The sequence below is a fragment of the Mastomys coucha genome, unplaced genomic scaffold (assembly GCF_008632895.1).
Source record: "Mastomys coucha isolate ucsf_1 unplaced genomic scaffold, UCSF_Mcou_1 pScaffold4, whole genome shotgun sequence".
Lineage (NCBI taxonomy): Eukaryota > Metazoa > Chordata > Mammalia > Rodentia > Muridae > Mastomys > Mastomys coucha.
The window spans coordinates 22,372,579-22,394,711 of NW_022196910.1; the positions used below are offsets into that span (position 1 = coordinate 22,372,579).

The following is a 22,133-nucleotide window of genomic DNA, read 5'->3' on the forward strand; positions in this document are numbered from 1 at the left end:
TGGTTTTATTTCTTTACCAATTCTTAGATTCCCAATTGATTTATGTAATTGCACTGGCAGTTATCCAGTGTAATACTGGGTAGGAGTGTAGATGGTAGGCATCCTTGCTTCAGTCAGTCCCAGTCTAAGTTGAGTTTCTTCATTGACTAAGAAAGTAGCTGTAGGGACAGGAGAGATAGCATGGCAGTTGTACACATGGAACTGGAGTTACAGGTGATTGTGAGCTACCATATGGGTGCTGGGAATCGAAAATGGGTCCTTTGCAAGAGCCACAAGTGCTCTTATAATGACTTAGCTATCCCTCCAGCCCCAGCATTTGCTTTTATAGGCAGTTTCTGCCATTTGTCTTAACCTCAAGGTGATTGTCTCACAATTTTCACAAAATGGTTACCTGCTTTGCCTCATGCCTGTACTGTACAATCAGATGTTGTGGATCTGATAACCATATGTGAAGTTAAGTGAGTACAGTTGCTCTTCAGCTGTGTGGGTTACACTGAGATCAACCCCTTCTAAGTTGAAAATGCATTTATTAGTTCCACCCAACCTCATCATACCATCTCAGTATACTATAAAATAGGTTATTTATCTACATCATCACATGGCCGACCAGTGCTGTCCCCAGCTATCTGTGTGAGAGCATGTCATACGGCATATTGCTAGCCTGGGGACAACCCAAAATTTGAAATCTGAGGTACAGTTTCTACTGAATACATATAACATTCATATCATTGTAAAGTTGGAAAGTTAACATTAAATTATTGCAAGTCACTTAATATTTGATACATTTATGTTATAAAATGTAGATTTTCTTTGTACTTGTTATTTGTTCATTCGATCTCTGTATGAACTAGTCAATATTAAATCTTATTATGGCATGTGTTCTGTCTTGGACTTCTTGTAGTTCTGCGTCATAAAGGTGGTTGCTCTGATATTGAACTGTACTTACAAGTTATATTTTGATGATCAATTGTGGATTTTTTTAATTACAAAAATAGACCATTTTTGTCCTCCACTTATTTTTTCCCCTAACCCTACATTATCTGATGTTATTACTATATATGTTTTATACAGCTTCCATTTGTCTGGTGCCTTTTTTTTTCAACTTTCTAAATTTTCTGCATTATTTTCTTTTTGTAAAATATAGTTTCTATACAACCTGTAGTTATATAGTCTATCCTTTGGTTTTGGGTTTTTGGTTTGTTTTTTTGAGACAGGGTTTTTCTCTGTAGCCCTGGCTGTCCTAGAACTCTCTCTATGCCTCGAAGTCATGAACACCTGCCTGCCTCTGCCTTCCGAGTGGCTGACTCTAAAATCATAAATCTGTGATGGACTTTGAGAACCAGTCTTGCTCATCTTTTGCATTTAGGTGTGTATGTTACTTAACTATTCAAGACAGTGTTTGTGAGACTCTTTCTAGTCGCTACCCTCCCAGGGAAGCACCTCCATATGTTTTACTGTACCATGATCTCAGGTCGTTTAGAATGTTTTCTGTTTAAATTTGCACCTAACTCCTCTTGCTTTCAGCTTCTGTAGCCATAGCAATAAAACATTAGCATTCTGTTGTTACTTAAAGACAATAATGAACTTGACCTGTAGTCCTTGTTTTACTTTATTTGGCAACATTTAATAAAATGCAAGCCAGTTTTTATCTTTAACTTGTCAATAATGTAATTTATTTTCTATTTCGTTAGTCACTTTTGAGAATTTGTTTCTTATTTTTCTTGAGTTTCTCTGGATCATTTATCATGTGTGATTGATCCCAGACATTTTAAACTAAGGATACCTTAACTATTTAATGTCTGACAGGAGTACTTCTGAAGATTGTATAATTCTCTCCCTTTGGAATGTTATATAATTGTTGTCTTGTCTTATTTACTGATTTATAAATTTAATCACATCTCCTAAGTTTGTGTTTATTTTTCACTAAAATAAATATAAGTGTAGCTTCTATTTAGTAGCATCTAGTGGTAGGTCAGAGACTATCTGCAGGGAAAAAGTGGGTCCCGACAGGAAAAATGTAGATAATGTTAAAAAAAATCCATTATTTAAAAATGACACTACATGCTAAGTAGCTGATCTGCTGGACATCAATGTGTGCTATAGAGGTACCTTGCTATTATATACTAGTGTTTTGTTTTCTTTAAGGTGCTTTATTCACCACTAGTATGTCATAGTACAAAGAATAATGTTTTAAAAGATATTTCGTTATGGCAAGGAGATGGCTCAGTGGGTAAAGTGCTTCTGCACAAGTGTGAGGACTTGAACTTGGATCCATAGCATCATGTAAAAACCCAAGGATGGTGATGCACAGACAAGCAGGCCAGTCAGTCTAGCCAAAAGAGCAAGCTTATGATAAAGTGAGAGACCCTACCTCAAAAAATAAGATGGAGAAGTGATTAAAGACATCTCAGAGCCAATGCCTGGTCTCCGCATGTGTCTGCATAGACAAGTACATGTGTATGTGCACCTGAATGTGCACACATACACATTTTATATCTGAGAAGGCTGATTTACCACGTATTTATTCCATTTGCTAAGGTTATTGCTACTTGTAAATTCAACCATGTAAAAATTGCAGAAGGTTAAGTGTGTAGTCAGCTTTGCATAATAGCAACAGTCTACCTAAACTATTTACAAGAAACTAAAGAGGTTTTGTTTCTACAGAACTTTTAGAAAGGATAAGGATTGCACTTTTTTGTTTGTTTTTTTCTTGGACACAAAAATCTACAACTATACCATGAGCAGATTTTATTTCCTTCTTTCTTTTCCTCCTTCTTCCTCTTCTCTTTCTCTTTGTTGGCTTTTTCTCTGTTGTTTTCTCAGTGAGGTAAGCACTATATGTTCAAATGAAAAACCAGCAGTTGCTTGCCAGTTTGAGTTAGAAAAATCCGAGAGTGCTTTGGATGTTGTTCATACTCATCTTTGGGCCTCTCAGTGTGTCAAGGGGAATGAGACACTGTGGCTAAACCAGGATATGCGGCCACTTGTCTGCAGTGATAGAGTAGAGAATGTGTGTTTTGGTATCAGAAGTGAGTAGAAGAAATTAAAGCAGTAACTGTTCAAGGGAACAGGCTTAAACATTTAAGATAATTGCCTATAGTGATATCTTCTAAAATAATTGGTCTTTTGCATAACTTAGTCTCGTCCATTTTGATGTCATTGCTTAGGTTTGCTTGTTTGTGTCACTATATCAGGAAGTATAATCGGACATTTAAAGCAGCTCCTTTGCAGTTTGGACTACTTAGTGAGTGGCAGGTGAAGGGTGTATAGGAGCATTGGACAGGTGCGGAGGAGAGATTCCTGTTGCAAGTTTTTACCTGATATGTGTTGGTTACATTACAATTCTCTAGTAATGCTTTGGTTCAGTGGCCTATTTTTTTATTATTTTTTTTAGGGTATTCCCTCTTAGTAAACAATGGCCAGTCAGTTTCCAGCACTTGAGACAGGACAATTGCTTTAGAAAAATGGTGTTGAGGGCACTGTCCTCCTGAGGAGAAATCGTAGACTGATTTTCTTGCTTGTCACACTATTTGCTTTCCCTTGCTAGTAGACATAAACATCATACATATGAAGGCAAGATCCTTTACCACTGAATATGGTATTGCTGATCACATGTAACTATGTAAATCTGAGTTTAACTAAAATTTTAAGAAATTAAAATTACAGTTCCTCATTCATACTATCCACATGTTGCTCAGTAGCAACGTGAGGCTAAGACCTTTTCAAATTGAAACTTTCAGACGATAATTTCCATCACCAGTGAGTGTCTTATCAGATAGAACTGAGCTGTTAAGAGCAGGGCCTCTGTCTTTATTTTTAATGTTTCTATAACAGTTAGAACTAGGATCAGTATTTATGGGCACTCAGTAAATATCTGTTGAAATATCAAATAGCATATCAGCTGCATGATGTAGCAAACCTAGACTCTGGTCACCACAGTAGAAAGGGATTTGAAACAGTTCCATCTTAATGTTATTCCAAAGTTTCCAGTTAAGCTTTTCTACAGCTGAACTCTGTTGTAACTTGACCCTTCATCCTGTTTCCTCTGTCTGCTTCCATGATTATATGTAAAGTATAAAGTAATTATAGTTTATCATTCTCCAACTTATCCTTCACTTCCTAATCTCTTACTAACCATTTGTTAACCTTCTTCCTCTCCCTCCTCACCTCCCCCAGGTTTCCCCACCCCACCCTGTCTCCCTTGCTCTCCCTTTCTACCTTTCCCCCAATGCTGGGAATTAAATTTTAAGACTTACACTATCAAACTGAGCCACACATCCAGCAAAGCTCTCTCTTCAACAGCAGTCTGATGTAGCCTCTTTTATTCTACTACCAGAAAATACTTTGCGATTCACCATTTTCCTTTAAAGCCTCTCACTGAATTCTGAGAGGGCATATAACCTCTAGCCCCTTGAAGAGGAAATGCGTCCTTCTTTTCCCTTCCAACAACAGAACAGCCAGGGGACTGACCAGCAGTGTTGTCTATTCTTGTTTCCAGATTTGACCAAGTTTGGTTAAAATGGCTTTTCTCTTGATATTCATTGCATATAATTTATCCTACTTCTTCTTCCTTTCCCAGTTATATTCTACTAGGTAATTTTTTGACAGTCATGGAGTCTTTGGTATCATTCTCAAACTGTCCCCATGTCCCATTAATCGTCCGTATTGTTTTCTTTTTTTCTTTCTTTCTTTTTTCTTCTTTTTGTTCTTTTCGAGACAGGCTTTCTCTGTGTAGCCTTGGCTATCCTGGAACTCACTCTGTAGACCAGGTTGGCCTTGAACTCAGAAATCCGCCTGCCTCTGCCTCCCAAGTGCTGGGATTAAAGGCGTTCCCCACCACCGCCCGGCAATCATCTGTATTGTTGAACTCCCTATGTTTAGCTATTGTATCCTCATTCATGCATTCTTTAATCTATTTTATTATCCCATACACCTGTCCATACCCTGTGCTTTGTCTTCTCTTAAGAACCATTCACTTCCAGTATGTAACCATCTTCCTTTAATTGTTTTACTCTCACTGAAGACACCAGAAGATAGCCCTATGCTTCTCTGCCAACTTGCCTTTTGTCCTGGTTATTGCCCCCTGCCCCTCCAACTTGACACAAACTAAAATCATTCGAGAAGAAAGAACCTCAACCGAGAAATTGCCCACAGCAGATTGGTCCGTGGGCCAATCTGTGGGGCATTTTCTTGATTAATGATTGATATGGGTGGGCTCAACTTGTAGAGAGTGGTGTCACCCTGGATGCTGTTACAAAGCAGGGTGAGCAAGTCATGAAGAGTAAACCAGTAAGCATTGATCCTCCATGGCCTCTGCATTAGTTTCTTGAGTTCTTGCCTTTACTTCACTGGATAATAGGCTGAATACACTGTAAGCTAAAAAACCTCTTTGTTCCCCAAGTTGGCTTCATAATGGTGCTTATCACACCAGGAGAGAGTAGTTCTTAGTTTCCACAATGAAGGGTGTTCTTCATTATGTTTTCATTAAGGTCTTGTTTCATTTTTATACTTTACCTATAGTATATTTGCCTTTACAGCCCAGTTCAGATTCTGACCTTCTTACAGAACCTTATTAATCCCCTTATAAAAATTAATTTCATTTATTTTGAACTTTCTGTTTTTAATAAGACTTCTTTTGACTTGTGACACATCTTAAATCTTTAATATCAAGATACATACATTTTATTTTATAATAATCAAGAAACATACATTTTATTTCATAATTTTTCTTTTGAAACAATCTCTACCTTTCTTGAATTTTTTTGTCACTGTGACTTAAAGCCAATGGTATTGTTCTTAAACCTTCATAGTCCTTATAAACTAATTTTATGTTAAAGTCTATTATCTTCTACACTAAATAGTTTTAAATAGGTATTTTAAAGCATAGACTAATTTTCTCCTGGAGTGGAAAAAAAAAATCACAAATCAGGTTTAGATTCTAAACTGGTGCTATCTTAGTAAAGTACTCTGGAGAGGGCCTGCACTCCACAGCATCATCTCTAGGAATAGTGGGGTTTGTTTTCATGTCTTACTAGATATTCTCTAATGTTGCTTCTTCACCTTCAGCTCCTTTATGTAAGGCATTGTTGTTTTTATTCATACCTGTGTCATTTAGTTAATAATCATTCCACAACCTTGACCTTAAGGGTTTTCTTTCTTATCGATTGATAGTCTATCCAAATTCTTGACCACAGCGAGAGATATATTTAAAGCCTAAGTTTTCTTATTCTGACTCTAACCTACCATGATATTTTGAACTATTTTGATTTCATCTTGTTTTTATAGAAAGAATTCTTTATTAAGAAGGACTAACATCCATAAACATTTAACAAAAAAGGGGCCTAGGTATGTAGAGCGTACAATGCTTGCCTAGCATGCATGAAGCCCTGGGATAGATTTTCCAGCACTGCCTAAAACCAGGTATAGTGATGCACTTGCCTGTAATCCCAGCACTTGTAGAGGTGGAGAAAGGAGGATCAAAAGTTTATAGCCATCTTTTGTGGGGTACCTGGCTGTATAATAAGTTGGAGGTCACAATGGGCTGCATGAAAAAAATGTCTAATGGCAAGAAAGATAAATATTTAATGGGGCAAAATGAACACAAAATGGAGAAAGTAGGGGATAGTGAGATGACTCAATACTTACGGGTGCTTGCTGCCAAGCCTGAAGACCTGAATTCAATCCCTGGTATCTACTTGGGGACAGAGAGAACTAACTCCTATCGTTGTCACACTTGCTGTGACATGTATACACATACAAATGTTTTTTGAAAACAACTAAGAGTAAAAATGTAGCTGAAGTAAATGAAATAAGATTGTGCCTAATTGTGAAGAACAAGGAGAAGCGAGACTGGCTCTTCCCTTTAGAGCTATCGTTTCTGACCTGTTCATATGTGTAAACCTCTAAGAAGCAGGACAGTAACTGTGGGGTTCCCACATTGTATTCATCACAGACACCCAAAGTCAGATTCAGGATCTACATAGATTAGTAGTCAGGAAACAAACATTTATAGGTGGGCTAATCATGCCAAGATAGAAGCACGTTCCAGTTGGTTTGTATTTGAGATAAAGATTTGAAGAATGTAATCAACTACATTTTAACTAATTTTGCTTACATTCACATAAACATAATGTATGTGTCTGGTGCCTGCCAAGGTGAGAAGAGGGCACTAGAGTTTCAGATGGTTGTAAACCAACATGCGGGTGTCAGGAGTCAGAGCCAGGCCATGTGTAAGAGCCTTTTCTAAAGGTTTCAATCCCTTTAGAAAATATTTCTTTTAAAACTTATTTTAAACAATTTAAAGGAAAAACTTGAGGATGTCATCCTCCCAAACTTAATTAGCATGATGTTTTTCTATAGATAAGTTGATATCACCAAGCTATAGATGACTGTGCAAATTTTATTCTCTTCAACTGTCCATTTAGCTCAGGAATGAAACGTTATCAGGTCTTTTTAGGATACAGGATAGTGTCCTGTGCTAACTAATATTCTTTTAGATGTATAACCTTGTAATTGAAAGCAGAGTAGCAACATGTAGAATCTATAAACTCTATAGGTCAGGAGTGGTTTCTAAATTAGTTTCTGATGCTGTAACCACACATTCCGAACCTCAGCACTGAAGGCCAGGTTGTAAAAGCTGTCCTCTGTGTTTATTAAAACCCTTACTACTATAGGGGTAAACACCTTTAATCTCAGCACTTGGGAGGCAGAGCCAGGCAGATATCTGAGATCAAGGCCAGCCTGGTCTACAGAATGAGTTCCAGAACAGCCAAGACTACATAGAGAAACTGTCTCAAAAACCAAACCAACCAAACAATTCCCACCACCAGTAAAATATTGCTGTTGGTGTCTCCATGTAGAATTCTCATTGCTGCCCTTCCATACTCTGTACTTGTTGCTAAAGATGTAATTCATGTTGTTTTATGTGAATATATCACTGCCAAGAGTCTAAATATTTAGGATTATATATTGTGTAGTGCCTATTGTCAAACAACCGTTCTGTAGAATGATTGCCCAGTTCAATGAAATAAATGAATTATTGATTCGTAATTTCTTTGTTTGGTTATGGTTTTTAGGTTAAAACTTCAACAACAAATTGTGAATAATGAAAAAGCAGAGAAAGAAAAACTTGAAAATTCTGAACTGAAACAGGTATGATTGTAATGCACAGTTTGCTTTTATTTTGTTGAAGCTTCTTTTAAGTCTGTCTTATGTAGCTCTTGTAATTAATCATAATTAGTAATTTGTAGTCTGATCACCATAATTTATAATGTACTGCTGAAGCTATTATGTAAAGATAAAATGTTTCAATTTTTCTGCTATAATTTAGTAGACTTGCTTTACTTTTGCTGTTTATCTTAATATATTGGTATGTGGTGGCCTTTGACAAATATTTGTTAGAGTTAAAATGACAAATATTTTGACATTTTGAATTTTAAAATTAGAAATATTCAGTTTTTTAAGTTACACATGTAAAAATATTCTGTGACATGTCATAGGTTTTTGTTGTTTTCGTTTTGTTTTCTTGCTGTATCTGTCCAAAATTTAAGAGTTGTGTTTGTGAGAAGCAATTTTTATTTTGGTTAAAAGAAATATGTATATAATGTTGAGTAAAATTCAGAAGAGTATTTGTTTCTAAATTTTGTTTTTTCACTTTGCTTGGGATGTTTCTAATTTTTTAGATTATGAGTAGTGAGGATTCCATTTAGAATTTTCCCCATCAGCTGACACGGCCTTGCACATGCAGTTTGGGGACCTTCACTGAGAGGGCATAATGCTTTCATGTCAGCTGACACTGCTTTGTGTGTGCACTTATGGAGCCTCAATTGGCAGGGCACAATACTCAGACACTGGGGTTTCTGCCATTCTGTGGATCTAGAGTTAAGTTTCTTGAGGGTTGCCTAGTTAAAAAGCTGTAGTAAAGAGTTGATACTTTCCACTCCTGTTTTTTTTTTTTTTTTAAGTAAGTTCTACATGAAGAAATTTATTATAAAATGGAAATCTGAGGCATACAATGTTACTGTATTCTAGTAATTGCACCATGGACATGTATAGTCTGATCTTACATGGCTTTTATACTGTTAGCCATATAATGGGGTTACTTCCCACCTAGCTAATTTATTCTACCAGAATGTTGCTTTTCTTAGTTGTGGTGGTGCTTGCCTATAATCCTAGCACTTGGAAGGCTGAAGCAGGAAGATCATGAGTTTGAGTCCTGCCTGGGATATGAAGCAAGACCCTTTTTCTTTTGACTCTTAAATCTTATGATGACATCTTGGTTTTGGTGATGGCAAGGACCAAATTTGGGCCTGGGTGCATAATAATTAGACAAGTATGCTGTACTGCTGATCTGCATCCTAGGCTTACAGTAGATTCTTTAGATTTATGTCTCTTGATTCTGTCAGCTCTGAAAGGTCTCAGAGAATGGCTAAAGAGAAATTGAAGTGAAAATGAAGACTTTTGTTTATTAGCTTAGACATGGCTTATGAAGGATGTAGATACATAATTGTCCCCAGTGAGGTCTATTTAGTCACAACTTTAAAAAATGTAAGTCTTTCTAGCCAGTTGATCTATAACTCCAATATATCATAAAAAAAAGTGCTTCCATATAAAGGTAAATTACAGATGGAGTCAAGCCTGTGACTTTGATACATGTGCTGATAATGGCTCTAAATCAGTGGTTCTCAATCTTCCCAATGCTGCCACCCTTTAATACAGTTTTTCATGTTGTGGTGACCTCCAACCATAAAACTATTTTTGTTGCTACTTCATAACTGTATTTTACTACTGTTATGAATTATACTATAAATATCTGATACAGGATATCTGATATGCAACCCTTGTGAAAGGGTCATTTGACCCCAAAAGGGATTGTGCCCACAGGTTGAGAACCACTGCTCTAGAAGCTGCAGAATCCATAGCATATTTATTAGATTTCCCGAGGCATATCTCCCTCTCAGTACTGGGGCATACAGAAAGCTGGGGAACCTTTGAAGAACAGGATTGTAGTGACTCTTCCCATATTCGTGCCCAGCAATTCCTGAATTCTCGGAGAGTAACCTTTCTGGTAGAGTAGCTAATTAATGTGTTCTTCAGGAAAACAATGCTCCCTCAACTGTTTTTCTTGCTGACTTGCTTTTAAAATCTTTTCTGGTAGAGAGGGGAAAGGCTTTGTAATAGGAGACTATCTGCCAATGTTTTCTTCTTCTCAAAGCACCTACTTCCCAGACCACTACTCATTTGGGCATGAAAAGAAAAAAAAATCAGTATCTGAGTACTATACGGTATGAAATACTTTGGTTATAGTGAGAAATGACCCCAGTCCTTGCTATTTGTTAGCCCACTTACAGGTAGGGCACCCTGTATGCCTCACCAACTGAGAGAGACATTTTTTCAGGGAGATACTCTGCTCCTCACATGCCTTGATGGATATCTTAGTGTCTTTCTCTTTCTCTCTTTTTCTTTTAAGCAAATCAGTCATTTGCAGATCCAAGTGACCTCACTGACACAGTCAGAGAATGACTTGCTGAATTCAAACCAAATGCTGAAGGACATGGTGGAGAGACTAAAACAAGAATGCCGAAATTTAAGGAGCCAAGCTGAGAAAGCCCAACTAGACATTGAAAAGTAGACTTTGCTTTTTTTTTGTATACAGACTGTTTTTTGTTTCTGCTTTATAAAGTATATTTTATTGATGATTGGAACATAGAGTATATTTGTGGGAAGTTACTTTCTCCTTCTATGAAATGAACTTTTACTCCTAAATTGCTTCTAAAAATTTTAGGCATGGACAGAGGACCTTTACAATTATATCTGAGCACAGTATTCTCAAAACTCTGAATGAGAATCTTTATTCATTTAGCAAATTAGACTATGATTCCCCAAATCTGTCTTGAAAACCAGACAACAAAATGATTGATTGTGGGGTTGTTCTCTCTCCCTCTCTCTCTCTCTCTCTCTCTCTCTCTCTCCCTCTCTCTCTCTTTTTCTCCTCTCTCTCTCTCTCTCTCTCTCTCTCTCTCTCTCTCTCTCTCTCTGTGTGTGTGTGTGTGTGTGTGTGTTGTAAACAGACTTCTTAGAACTAGCCCTTTTGAAAAGTAATCTACTTATTTATATTCTTTACACCTTGAAATTTACTGCCTGTAAATGGTAAACTGGTAAGGAAAATGCTCTGGGTATGCTCAGAATTTTATTCTCGAGAAAATGGGGCTCAGGATGTAGTTCAGTAGAATTGTCTGGCTAGGATATAGAGGCCTTGGACTTGATTCCTAGTACCACAAAAATAAAATTTAAAAAAGCAAAAAGAAACAGTAAGTATAGAATATTGTTTTATACTTGGTTTGATTTTATAGCATGTTATTTTTATTTATCTGTAGGACAGTTTTCTTTACAAATTCTTAAATAATTCTTAACATATAAAAAATTTTTTCTGGAGTTTTTCCTATTGTAAAGCTTGTCTGTGTTTTATAGATGGAGTTTTATTTATGGGGAATCAGTAAGAAAGATAGATCTCCATAATGTGTTCTGACATTCCAGAGTATCTAACTTATTTTTCTTCTGTTTTGAAAAGGAAAAATTTGTATCTTCTGATCCTCAAGTGTTTGATTGAAAATGAGCTTACAAATTGTGATGACATACAGTGTAGCTAACAGATTTAAGTAATCCACTATTGATCTCAGACAGATAGTCACTACATTGCTCCTGACACCATAACTGGGCTAGGAGTCCAGCTCAGCAGTAGTGTTTGCTTAGCAAGTGCACGACTGAGTTAAATTCTCAAAGACAAAACAAAATACTGGATTTTAAGTCAGTAGAATTTAACTTTTGTTTCAGCTAATATATTTAGAATCTGTATGAGTAAAATGACAAGCAATCTAACATGACAGGGCTTGTTATTTTGATTTTTAGTGACCATGGTATTGATACTAAAATATGTATTATAGAAAAGTGTGCAGCATAGCTTTTAAATTATATTATTACTAGGATACAACTTAAAATGTCATTTATATAAAATTTGTTCTACACAGAAAACATTCTGCATTAAGACTTAATATCAAGCTTGATTCCTCCTCCCCTTTACGTATGGTTTACCTGTATGTACTATGTAGCTCTGACTGTCCTGTAATTTGCTAAATAGAACACGCTGGCCTTCAGTTCAAAGAGATCAGATTGTCCAGGCCGCCGTAGTGCTGGGGCTAAAGGTGCTAGCTACCACATCAGGCATCAGGCTTGGTTTTTTATTGCCTCTATTAGGCACAGTTTCCATATCTTGATGTTTGTTATTATTGTTTAGATTTTAAGTGCTTATTTTGTCAATAAAAAGACATGTTTTTTTTACACGACTTAAATGCTCTAAACTTCAGTTTCCTAACTTACTTAAAAGACACAACAGATGTATCTAACTCTAGTGGGTTTCATGTAAACATAGTGTACATGTTATTCTAAATACAGTGTCATATTCATAAAACTTGCTTTGTATCAAAAATGTGAGGAAATATGTGGCCACATAAGAGTCACTTTTGCTGGAAAGGATAGGGCATGGTCAGATAGGCAAGGAGTTTGAGAACACTTTTGCAATAGTTCTTATTCGATCTAAGAATTTCTGTTAAATTCCTTGGTTTGTATATATTCTCTGACAGGACACTGGAGGAAAAGCAGATCCAGTGGTTGGAAGAAAAGCACAAGCTTCATGAACGTATCACAGACAGAGAGGAAAAGTATAATCAAGCCAAAGAAAAACTACAGCGAGCAGCAACTGCTCAGAAAAAGGCAAGTAGCCCTTAGCTACAGTGGCTTCTGTATTGCAGACTGGTCCCAGAGTAAAGTGGATAACTGGCATATTTAACTTAATATCTAAACATCACACTTTGTTTTAAGTTTGCAGAGACAGTTGGGGAAATCCAAATAATAGGTGTATTTCTAAAATATTTTAGAGTTAATATATATTTTCTTAAAAGTGATATTTTTCAGAGCCATTCTATACAAACATGTAGAACTCACCCATTACTTAAGTCACAGTATGACCAGACCTGATTCAATTATACTTAGCATCTGTAATTGCTTTGGTAGTTAAAGTCTGGGCCAGGGATAGAGCTCATAGGTAAGAATTATCCAGGAATATCTGCTAAGTTCTAGGTTAGCCAGGGCTACTTGGTGGCATAGACAGGCTACATACCTGTCTCAGCAAACAAAAGGAGTGTTTGTTTCCAAGTCAAAAAATAGAGAAACAAATATCTCCTTGCCCCAGCAGTAGGATCTTGGAGTTCTCCTTGGTTTCTGAAACTCTGACAGTTCCTACTTTGAGGTTTTCTCAAATTTGTCCTCTATAGGCATATGTTCACATTCTTGGGAACAGTCCAGTACTTCATGAAATTATGTAGCCAGATGATTCATCTAGTCAGTAGTTTACAGCTTTTCCTACTACCCAAGGGCTGTGGTAGACTCTTCTCAGCTGGGGCTCATTGCTGCAGTGGTTCAGCAGCGATTTTCAGCAGGCCTGGAGTGTGCCAAGAGACAAGCGTGGTGGTATGTGTAGTTGTAAGTCTTCATTTCAGAGGTTTTCCTCATAGTGACATTGGATGTGGAGAAGACTAGACAATGTGAATGAAAGAAATATGCCCTAGGTATACCAGCATCTTAAGATCTGTGTATATTATTGAATAGGTTTAAGTACCTGAAGACATTCTTATAATACTAAGAGTAGTATATGATTGAGATTAGAAGATACCATTTCTTATATAAGAAACCTAGCATTTTATGCCCATAGGAAGTACATTTTTTCTCTTTTATTGGTCACTTATATTCATTTCTGTCCATGTATAAATTCTAAAAGGCTTTTAGTGTTGGTGAAATTTCAGTGGTTTTGTTTTTGATGACTCATAATGACCTTAGAAATGCCAATGAACTTCTGGTACTGTGTTTGAACTTCAGAAACCTTTAGAAAGTCTTTCGACTGTTTGTCTTTTGCAGATAAACTTTCATGTTCTTCCAGTATTAGGAATACATGTTGTAGAGATGAGATCAGATCCTAATTATTAAGGTTAATTTGGGTTGACTTCATTTGGAACAAAAATGACATCCAGTGGTGACGGAGATTATCAGCTGAGAGTAGGTGTGCCAGAGAGAGGGCAGAGAGTGATATGTTAAACCTCAGAAGTGGTACTGTGCCACTATACCACTATTGTAATGATGCAGTCTCTTTTTTTCTTAAATACTTAACTGGTGGGTGAGAAGATAATATCATTTCACTTTTAAACTGTGGTTTGTGGGGGGAGGTGGGGGTTAAGGGGGCAGGTGTACTCCTTGTGCGTGGAGCACTGGCACCTGTATCATTTTCCGCCTCTTCCTCTGAGGCAAGTTGCCTCCAAACCTAGAGCTCAGGCCTGATTTTGAGGCTAGGCTGGAGCCACCAAGTTCCAGTGTTCTTCCTTCGTTTTCCGCTTCCCTTCATGTGAGAGTACCTGGTCTGTTAGGAGAGTGTTGGGATCCATCCAGGTCTCTTACTCTTCACCACTGTACTATCTCTCTAGCTCCTCATCTCACCTTTTGTTGTTTTTGAGAGAGAGTATCATTTAGCTCTGGCTGGCCTGGAACTGTATAGACCAGCCTGGCCTTGAGCTCATAGAGGTCCAGCTGCCTCTGCCTTTTAAGTGCTGGGACTAAAGTCACAGGACACCATACTCAGTCCACTTTTTAAAACACGGTATGTGAGTTACAATTTAAGTCATAGACGATTGCTTAGTTTAATCTAGTGAATAACAATGACCTGGAGCTGTCACACCCTGTGGAACACTTGTTATATGAGCTTAATTTTATCAATGAAGTAGAAAATGAGGTTTTGTGTGTGTGTGTGTGTGTGTGTATATGTGTGTGTGTATGTGTGTGTGTGTGTGCGTGCGTGCGTGTGTGTGCGCATGTGCTGTAGAGGTAGTATTATGTATATATACTTTTAAATGACCTTAGCTTTCAGATAGCTTCTACAAATAAGGGAACTAAAGTTTTAGGTAACCAAGATGACTTGACTAGTTAGAATCCAAACTTTGGGAATCATGGTGTAGCATGCCTTTAATCTTAGCATTTGGGATGCTGTAGCAAGAAGAGTATAAGTTTGTTGTGCCTGTTCAAGAGCTGACTCTGATGATGCAGCCTCACTAGGGTCTTTTTATTTAAGCTTGAGCTTGGGCTATCCACTGACCCTGACAGAGCAGGACAGGAAGGTAGAGGCCCGAGTCCAATTTCAAGCAAGCATTTTTAGAGGCAAGCCAACAATCGAGGGGGTTTCCAGCCTGGTACGCATCTGACTTGGGGGTTAGTATAGGTTTTTGTTGCCCTTTAAAATAATAGGCTGGTGCTAGGAGCCAAATCATAAACTTAACTTATACTTTCCTACTGATTGGTGGTTGTTAGGAATTGAAGTGCCAGGGGTAGGCTTATAACCTGGAAACTAGTGCTGGGCACAGGTTTGTTGGGGGAGTAACTCAAAGTTTAACTTTAGGTCATGTTCTCTAAGATGGAGTCTGAACCCAAGATCTGGTCTCTCAAGTTCAGGTCCAGCCTAGACTACTTAGGGACATTTTGTTTCACAAAAAAACAAGGCCAGGAAATCCAGGCTTGGATCTGTGATATAAAGTCCCTGTAGTTCTGATTTTACTACCCTGAACTGTGATTCTAGTTTCCCACTTTCTTCGAGTGTAGATATTTTTGAAGTTTTCTCCTTAGAGTCATGGTTCATATGAGTCTGATTGTGCCTTTAAGTCAGTACCCTGGAGGCAAAGACAGAGGTAGGTGAATCTTTGTCAGTTTGAGAACAGCCTGGTTGACATAGTGAGTTCCAGGCAAGCAAGGGTCACAGGGAGACTCTGTCTCAAAAAAACAAAAACAAAACAAAACAAGACCACTTCTCCATCATAGTTTTTCTATCCTTAGAAATATTGTTTATAGAGATGCAACAAACTTTTACATTATTTAAATATCAAAACTTTCTTAGGCAGTAAGATTTAAACCATTCTATTCTAGAATAGAAATCATAATCCTTTCAAATTTCTTACTCATGAAAAATTCTTAAACTCGAGACTAGTAACTTTGTTTTCCCTTCAGGCTAGATAAACATGCCATCTGGGTATGTTTATTCAGAATGCTAAACTTGTAAGCATAAGACTTAACATCATTTTGAGTAAATGTACTTAGGTAGAGCCTTTGGTGGAAATGAAATTTTGATAAGTTTATCATTTTTTAAAATTTATTTTTGAAAAGCATGACCAGGGATCTTGAATTGGAATATCGTTCTTTAGTTGAAGATTTCTCTCTAGCTCTGTCCCCTATCTTAACTTTCTAATCATGAATATGAGTGATGATCTCTTTCTATGAACACAATAAATTGTCTGTCTTTTTGAGGCACTTGAAATAACAGTTGGCAATTTTTATTTTAACATAAGTCTCTCTGAAGTAATTTTTGTGTTGTTTTTGATACAAGGTCTCACTCTGTAGCCCTGTAAAATGCTTTATGAAACATGTTATATGGCCTAGCATTATGCTGAGAGAGAAGAGAAGCCATCACTGCTCTGTATCCTTAACGACTACTTGAGGAAATCGGATAATGTTTAAGAAACACCCAGGGCAGTTGCATTGACGTCAATTTGAGAACCTCCACCTTAAAAAAACAAACCAGCTAGAAGACACCCCACGGGCTTCAGTGGACAGTTCAAAACCATAGTCAGCCACTAGGTTTAAGTAGACAGCCCTACTTAAACCTAGTGGATCACAGAACAAAAGCCGTGAGTGTGGGGAGGGACTTAGAAGAGAAGAGGAGTTGACAGGGTAGGAGAGAGAGAGAAGGTGGAGGACAAAGTATTCAGAATCCATCATATACACATATGAAATAGTCAGTGAGCATATTTAGAAAACCTTAGGAAAAGCCCTGAAGACAAACTGTTTTTGTGAACTTTAAGTAAGGTATGAAACCTCAATGCAAGTTTAGAGTGTAGGAATGACAGTGACGAGAAACTAACCTCCAAAGGTCCTCCCAAGGGGAGAAATGACAAAATATAATATAGTCCAGTGCAGCATGCATGTCTTCCTGGTTACTCAGGAGGCTGGGACAGGAGGATTGTTTGAGCTCAGGAGTTTAGAGCAAGCCTGGGCATAGTGAGACTGTCTTAGAAACAAAAGAACAAGACAGAATGTGCGGGTAAATAAAGAAGTGGAAGAGGTCACTTTAGCTGTCAGAGTTATAAATGGAGTTGGGTGGTAGAATGAAGAACATGGAGTGCATAGTAGGTCTGACTAGCCAAGATGTGGGGTGATGGCAGTACATCCATGCGGACATGCCCTGGGTTCAAGTAAAGGGGCTGTACTGGCGACCAGAAATAGGAAAGCCAAACAGGGAGATCAGTAAGTCAAGTTATAGATGAATGAGGTTTTGAATATGATTGGGGAATACAAAGACTAAGAACTAGACAGAGATGGAAGGAGAAGTTGTCACCAGGAAGGATGCTCATGGCTGGGAGCAATAGTGCTAGTGTTATGGGAGCCAGAGTTGAAGAACGTTACCCAAGATGCGTGATGCTTGCTGTGGCCAAATGCTTGCCTCTAACCCTGTGCTGTTGGCTGCAGAGACAGGAAGCTTGCTGTGACTTGCTGGCTGTTGGGTGTTAAACAACTCCTGTGACCTCCAGGTTCTGGGAGAAACACTGTCTGAAGGGAATAAGGCAGAGAGTTGACATCAGGACACCTGACATTCTCCTGTGCACCCCCATACATACACACCTCACACACATACACACATACCACATACCACTTTTAAAGGGGCAAGTGGCCATTGAATGTGATTCTTGAAAAAAATGTTAATTGGATTTGGTATTAAAGGAGAATCCCAGTTGATTCTTGTTTTTGAGGTTTCAGTGAGGAGTACAACTACTTGTGTCACAATCCTCTCCCCTATTTTTTGGAAACAGGATCTCATGTAGCCCAGGGTGGTCTTGAATTTTGTATTACAGGCTAGCTTGACCCTCCTGCCTTAGCTTTCTGAGTGCAGCTACATTCAGCTCTAGATACCCTATAAGTGTTACTCTTTGTATTGTAAATGCATTCATTTGTCTTATGATGTGATTCTATTGGAATGTTAATGCAAACATTCCTACTCTAATCCACTATAATCTCTTTTTACCTTGACTGCAGCTGCAAAGACTTTTTCCAAATCATAACACTGTGGGGGGCTTTCCAGTGTCAGCAACCAATCCTCAGTTCTCTGGACACCAACTGGTCTTGCTTGAACAATTTAGTACTGTTAAGGTGTTTAGCCCCCCAAGAATGGCTCTCCTCCAACTCTAGTGTAAGCTACCCAACTGGTCACATATTGGGAGTTAGCATGATTTTATTTTGATATGTAAAAATTTGTTAGGATTCAAGAGAGCACATTAATGGTGTGTGCCAGTTTATTATAAAAGGCACCGAGAACAACCGTGGAACAGATGCACAGATAACTGGCTAGGCTGTAGAGGTCCGTGCGTCTCTAGGTGAGTTCTTTTGTTCCTCAGCACAGAAGCTCCTAATTCCAGAGTTCTCACTTATTGGTTGAAGAGTTTTGACAGAGCTTGATTTATAACTCCCCTCCCTGTAGGTTAGACAATTGGATCTTAATATCACTATATACTCTGTTGGTCTCTGTTGACTTCCTACATCCTAAGGGTTGACTGGGCCACTACTTTAAGTCATTTCATTACCATAAGTAGGAGAGATTGAGAATGACTTCTTACTGGCTACAAGGGGGAGGGAGGTAACCCTTATCACTTAAATTCCTGGGGTTAAGGAACTCTGTGCCACTAATGAGGAACAAAGACCAAGTAATATTTCTTAGGATATTATATTTATACCCTCAGGCTCTAGGTGGACCTAAGCTTTGGTGGGATATTATCTCATAGTGTTGTCATGAAGACAATTTAGAAACTATGTTTTCTATTTGATAAGCACTTGGTATACCTCACTAGAATACCAAGGTAACCAGATTCTGTCCTAAAGAACATGAATTATAGTGGGCAGGATGTATAACAGGGAGGTAGAGGGGATGAATCCTAAAACTAAAAGTAGCAAGATTAGGGGTGGGTGTGTTGCCCTTTAAGTGATCAGGCAAGGCTTATTTGGAAACATTTGACTTAGAGGAGAGGACAGAAGATACCATGTCGATTTACACAGAAGATCTTGTTCCAGACAGAATAGCAAGCACAAAAGTATACAGATGGCTTGTGGTGTTGAAAGAACAGGAGGAGGTTCTGGTGTCTAGGATAGGGAGGCAGCACCAGGGCAGATGATCCAGGAACTTTGGCTTTTGTTCTGAATGAAATAGAACTGTATTGAAGACTTCTGAATGGAGAATTGATAGGGTTTGAACTACATTTTAGAAGACTATCTCAGACTGTTGTATAGAAAAGCAAAAACAACCCACAACAACAACAACAGACCACTCAGGCAGACAGCTTTGGAGTAGTCCAAGTTAGCGATCATGATATCTTAGGATAGAGATCTAATGAAGGAGTCTCAGTGGTCATGTTTTGTGTATTTGTTAAAGGAAATTCTTTGAAATGGTTTTACAGTGTGAATGAGAGAGAATTACAAGAATATATATATATATATCCAGCCCCAAAACAGGGTTTCAGTGTAATAGCTCTGGCTGTCCTGGAACCCCCAGAGGTCCGCCTGCCTCTACCTCCCACAGCTGAAGATGCAGATTTTAAACTGAGCCTTTGGGAAAACTGTGTTAGTCTTTACTAACATGAGAAAGACTATGAAATGGATGGGTTTGGGAGTAAAACAACCGTGTAGTTTTGAACATGCCAACTTTTTAAAAACCTGGGTTTTTTTAAAGTATTTAATTATTTTATGTGTATAGATGTTTTGCCTACATTTATGTTCATGCACCATAAGCACACAGTGTCCATAGAGGCCAGAAGTGGGCATCAGGTTGCCTGCAACTGTATTTAACCAGGTTGTTTTGATCCATCATGTGGATGCTGGGACTTGAACCTGAATCTACTAGAAGAGCAGAACCATCTCTCCACTGTGACCGTGTTGACATACTGAAATGCTGCTCTTATTTGTACAGTATTATCAACAGTTCATGGGTTTAAAGGGTTGGTTCCTCAAGCAGCAATAGTCAAACTACTGTGGCTCTTAGGAGATAATGGAGGGTCACTGAAAATGTGCACGTGAAAGGAATATGGGAGCCAGCCTGTCTGCTACACTCAGTTTCCTGGGTTCTCTGATAAGTGATTTGTTGTGTTAACCTCCTGCCATGATATACCATAGTAGTGATACCTGACCTTCAGCTGGAGCTTCCAAAACTGGGAACCAAGATGGGCCTTTTCTCTTTGTAAGCCATTTACCTCAGATATCTTGTTATAGTGATATGATACTTAAAAATACAAATGCATGTCCATCTTCTTTCTATATGGAGATGATAAATTAGCTAGCTTTGTGAATCTAATTGACTAGAAGAGAGTAGATTGGGTGTGATAAATTAAAAGCTGGGACTCATTGGCATTTAAATGGCATTTAAAGCAGTAAAATTTAATGAGAATAGATCTGAGAATTGAACTTTAAGGAATTCTGAAGTTTAGAAATTGAAGAAGAGGAAACAGGTAGTGGCCAGTATGGTAGGAGAACCAAAAGATGTACTTGGTGCAGGTAAAGAGATGGCTCACAAGGATCACTTTGGATCAATGACGTGGATAGGCATGATGATGACATAGCATTTGTTTATCTGAGGAGTTTGGTAATGGTATTAGCAGCCAGGGAGGGGTGTGGGTATTTTTTTGTGAAGGAAGAAATTGTAGGATATTTCAAAAGCACAGAAAAAAATGATAAAGAGAACAGTTGTAAGGAGATGAGCATGAGATTTGGTTTAGAGGGGACAGGATAGTTCCTTAATCTCTTCAGCATGCTATAACTGAGCATCATAAATGGAATAGCTCATGCACAATGGAGATTGGTGAAGAGGCTAGCAAGTCCAGTACCTGTGCATGAGCAGATTGTGTGCCTACTGAGGACCCAGTTTCTGGTCCTCACTTAGTGGGAGAAGAGAAGGTCCCCTTTAGTTATTTGCTAACTAGTGCTTAGAATAGTTGTTTGCTTTTTGGAAATGGTGGAAAAAGACACTACTGGACATGAACTCCTATCTTGAAGAAGTCTATAGTATCCTTTATGCTGTAATATTTTACGGCCAGTGCCTTTTGCTCAAAACCTTGCTGGAGAACCTTCAGGTATATCTGCATCCCCATAAATTACACAATAAGGAGCCCTAAGTTTTTGTTGTTGTGGTGGTTTCTTTCTTACATTTCCCAGAGTAGTTCTTCTCAGGATTTTATAAATCTTTTAATCTTTGTATTATCTATAGTAAATATAGGACAGAATTATGCATGTTCTGTGTACATATAAATATGTATACATATATGCTTACTAGGCATGCTCAATGAATGTTTACTGATGAGGGCTGCAGAGATGACTCACTGGCTTCTTGTGCTCCATAGTCTTCTAGAGGACCTAAGTTCATTTTGCAGGTTCCACATCATCTGGTGGTTCACAAACCTTCCTACTGTAGGTCCAGGGGATCCAATGCTTCTGGCCTCAGCAAGCGTTGCACTCAGGCGCACATACCCATATAGACACATAGACACTTAATTAAAGGAATAAGACTAAATCTTGGAAAAGATTGATAAGGTAAATTTTTATATTTTATTGTAAGTGAAATGACAAGTAAACAAGTAGATTTTAAGATTGTGTATTTACATGATTATACAGCAATTAGGCGTCTGTAAACCACTGAAAGAGTTAGTACCTTTGTTAATGTGGACATAGAAACACGTGAATGAGAAGTACCCATAAACTGTGATGATTTGAATATCGGTTGTCCCTCCAGCCAGAGTTATACACTAAGCCAGTGTTGCACCCTCAAATCCCAGGATTGAGAAAGCTGAACCAGGATGGTTGCTGTGAGTGAAACCTGACTGGGGCACATGGTAAGACATCCTCTTACAGAGATGATGGAATTCTGAGTCACTAGATAATGCATTACAAAATGCATTCTAGGAAATAGCTGTGTCACAGTGACTATGCCTTAGTGATTGGTCTTGATGTCCTTATTT

The 22,133-nt window shown here is 38.1% G+C and overlaps 1 protein-coding gene across 7 annotated transcripts in view; it reads left to right on the plus strand.

The window, feature by feature from the left end:
- Positions 1-22,133, plus strand: part of Cep83 (centrosomal protein 83) — a 114,241-nt gene that overhangs the window by 81,944 nt on the left and 10,164 nt on the right. For all 7 annotated transcript variants that reach the window (XM_031350394.1, XM_031350391.1, XM_031350390.1 and 4 more), the window contains 3 exons: positions 8,076-8,151; positions 10,469-10,626; positions 12,639-12,768. In XM_031350394.1, the coding sequence (XP_031206254.1) occupies positions 8,076-8,151; positions 10,469-10,626; positions 12,639-12,768 (364 nt within the window). The remainder of the gene's footprint in view (positions 1-8,075; positions 8,152-10,468; positions 10,627-12,638; positions 12,769-22,133) is intronic.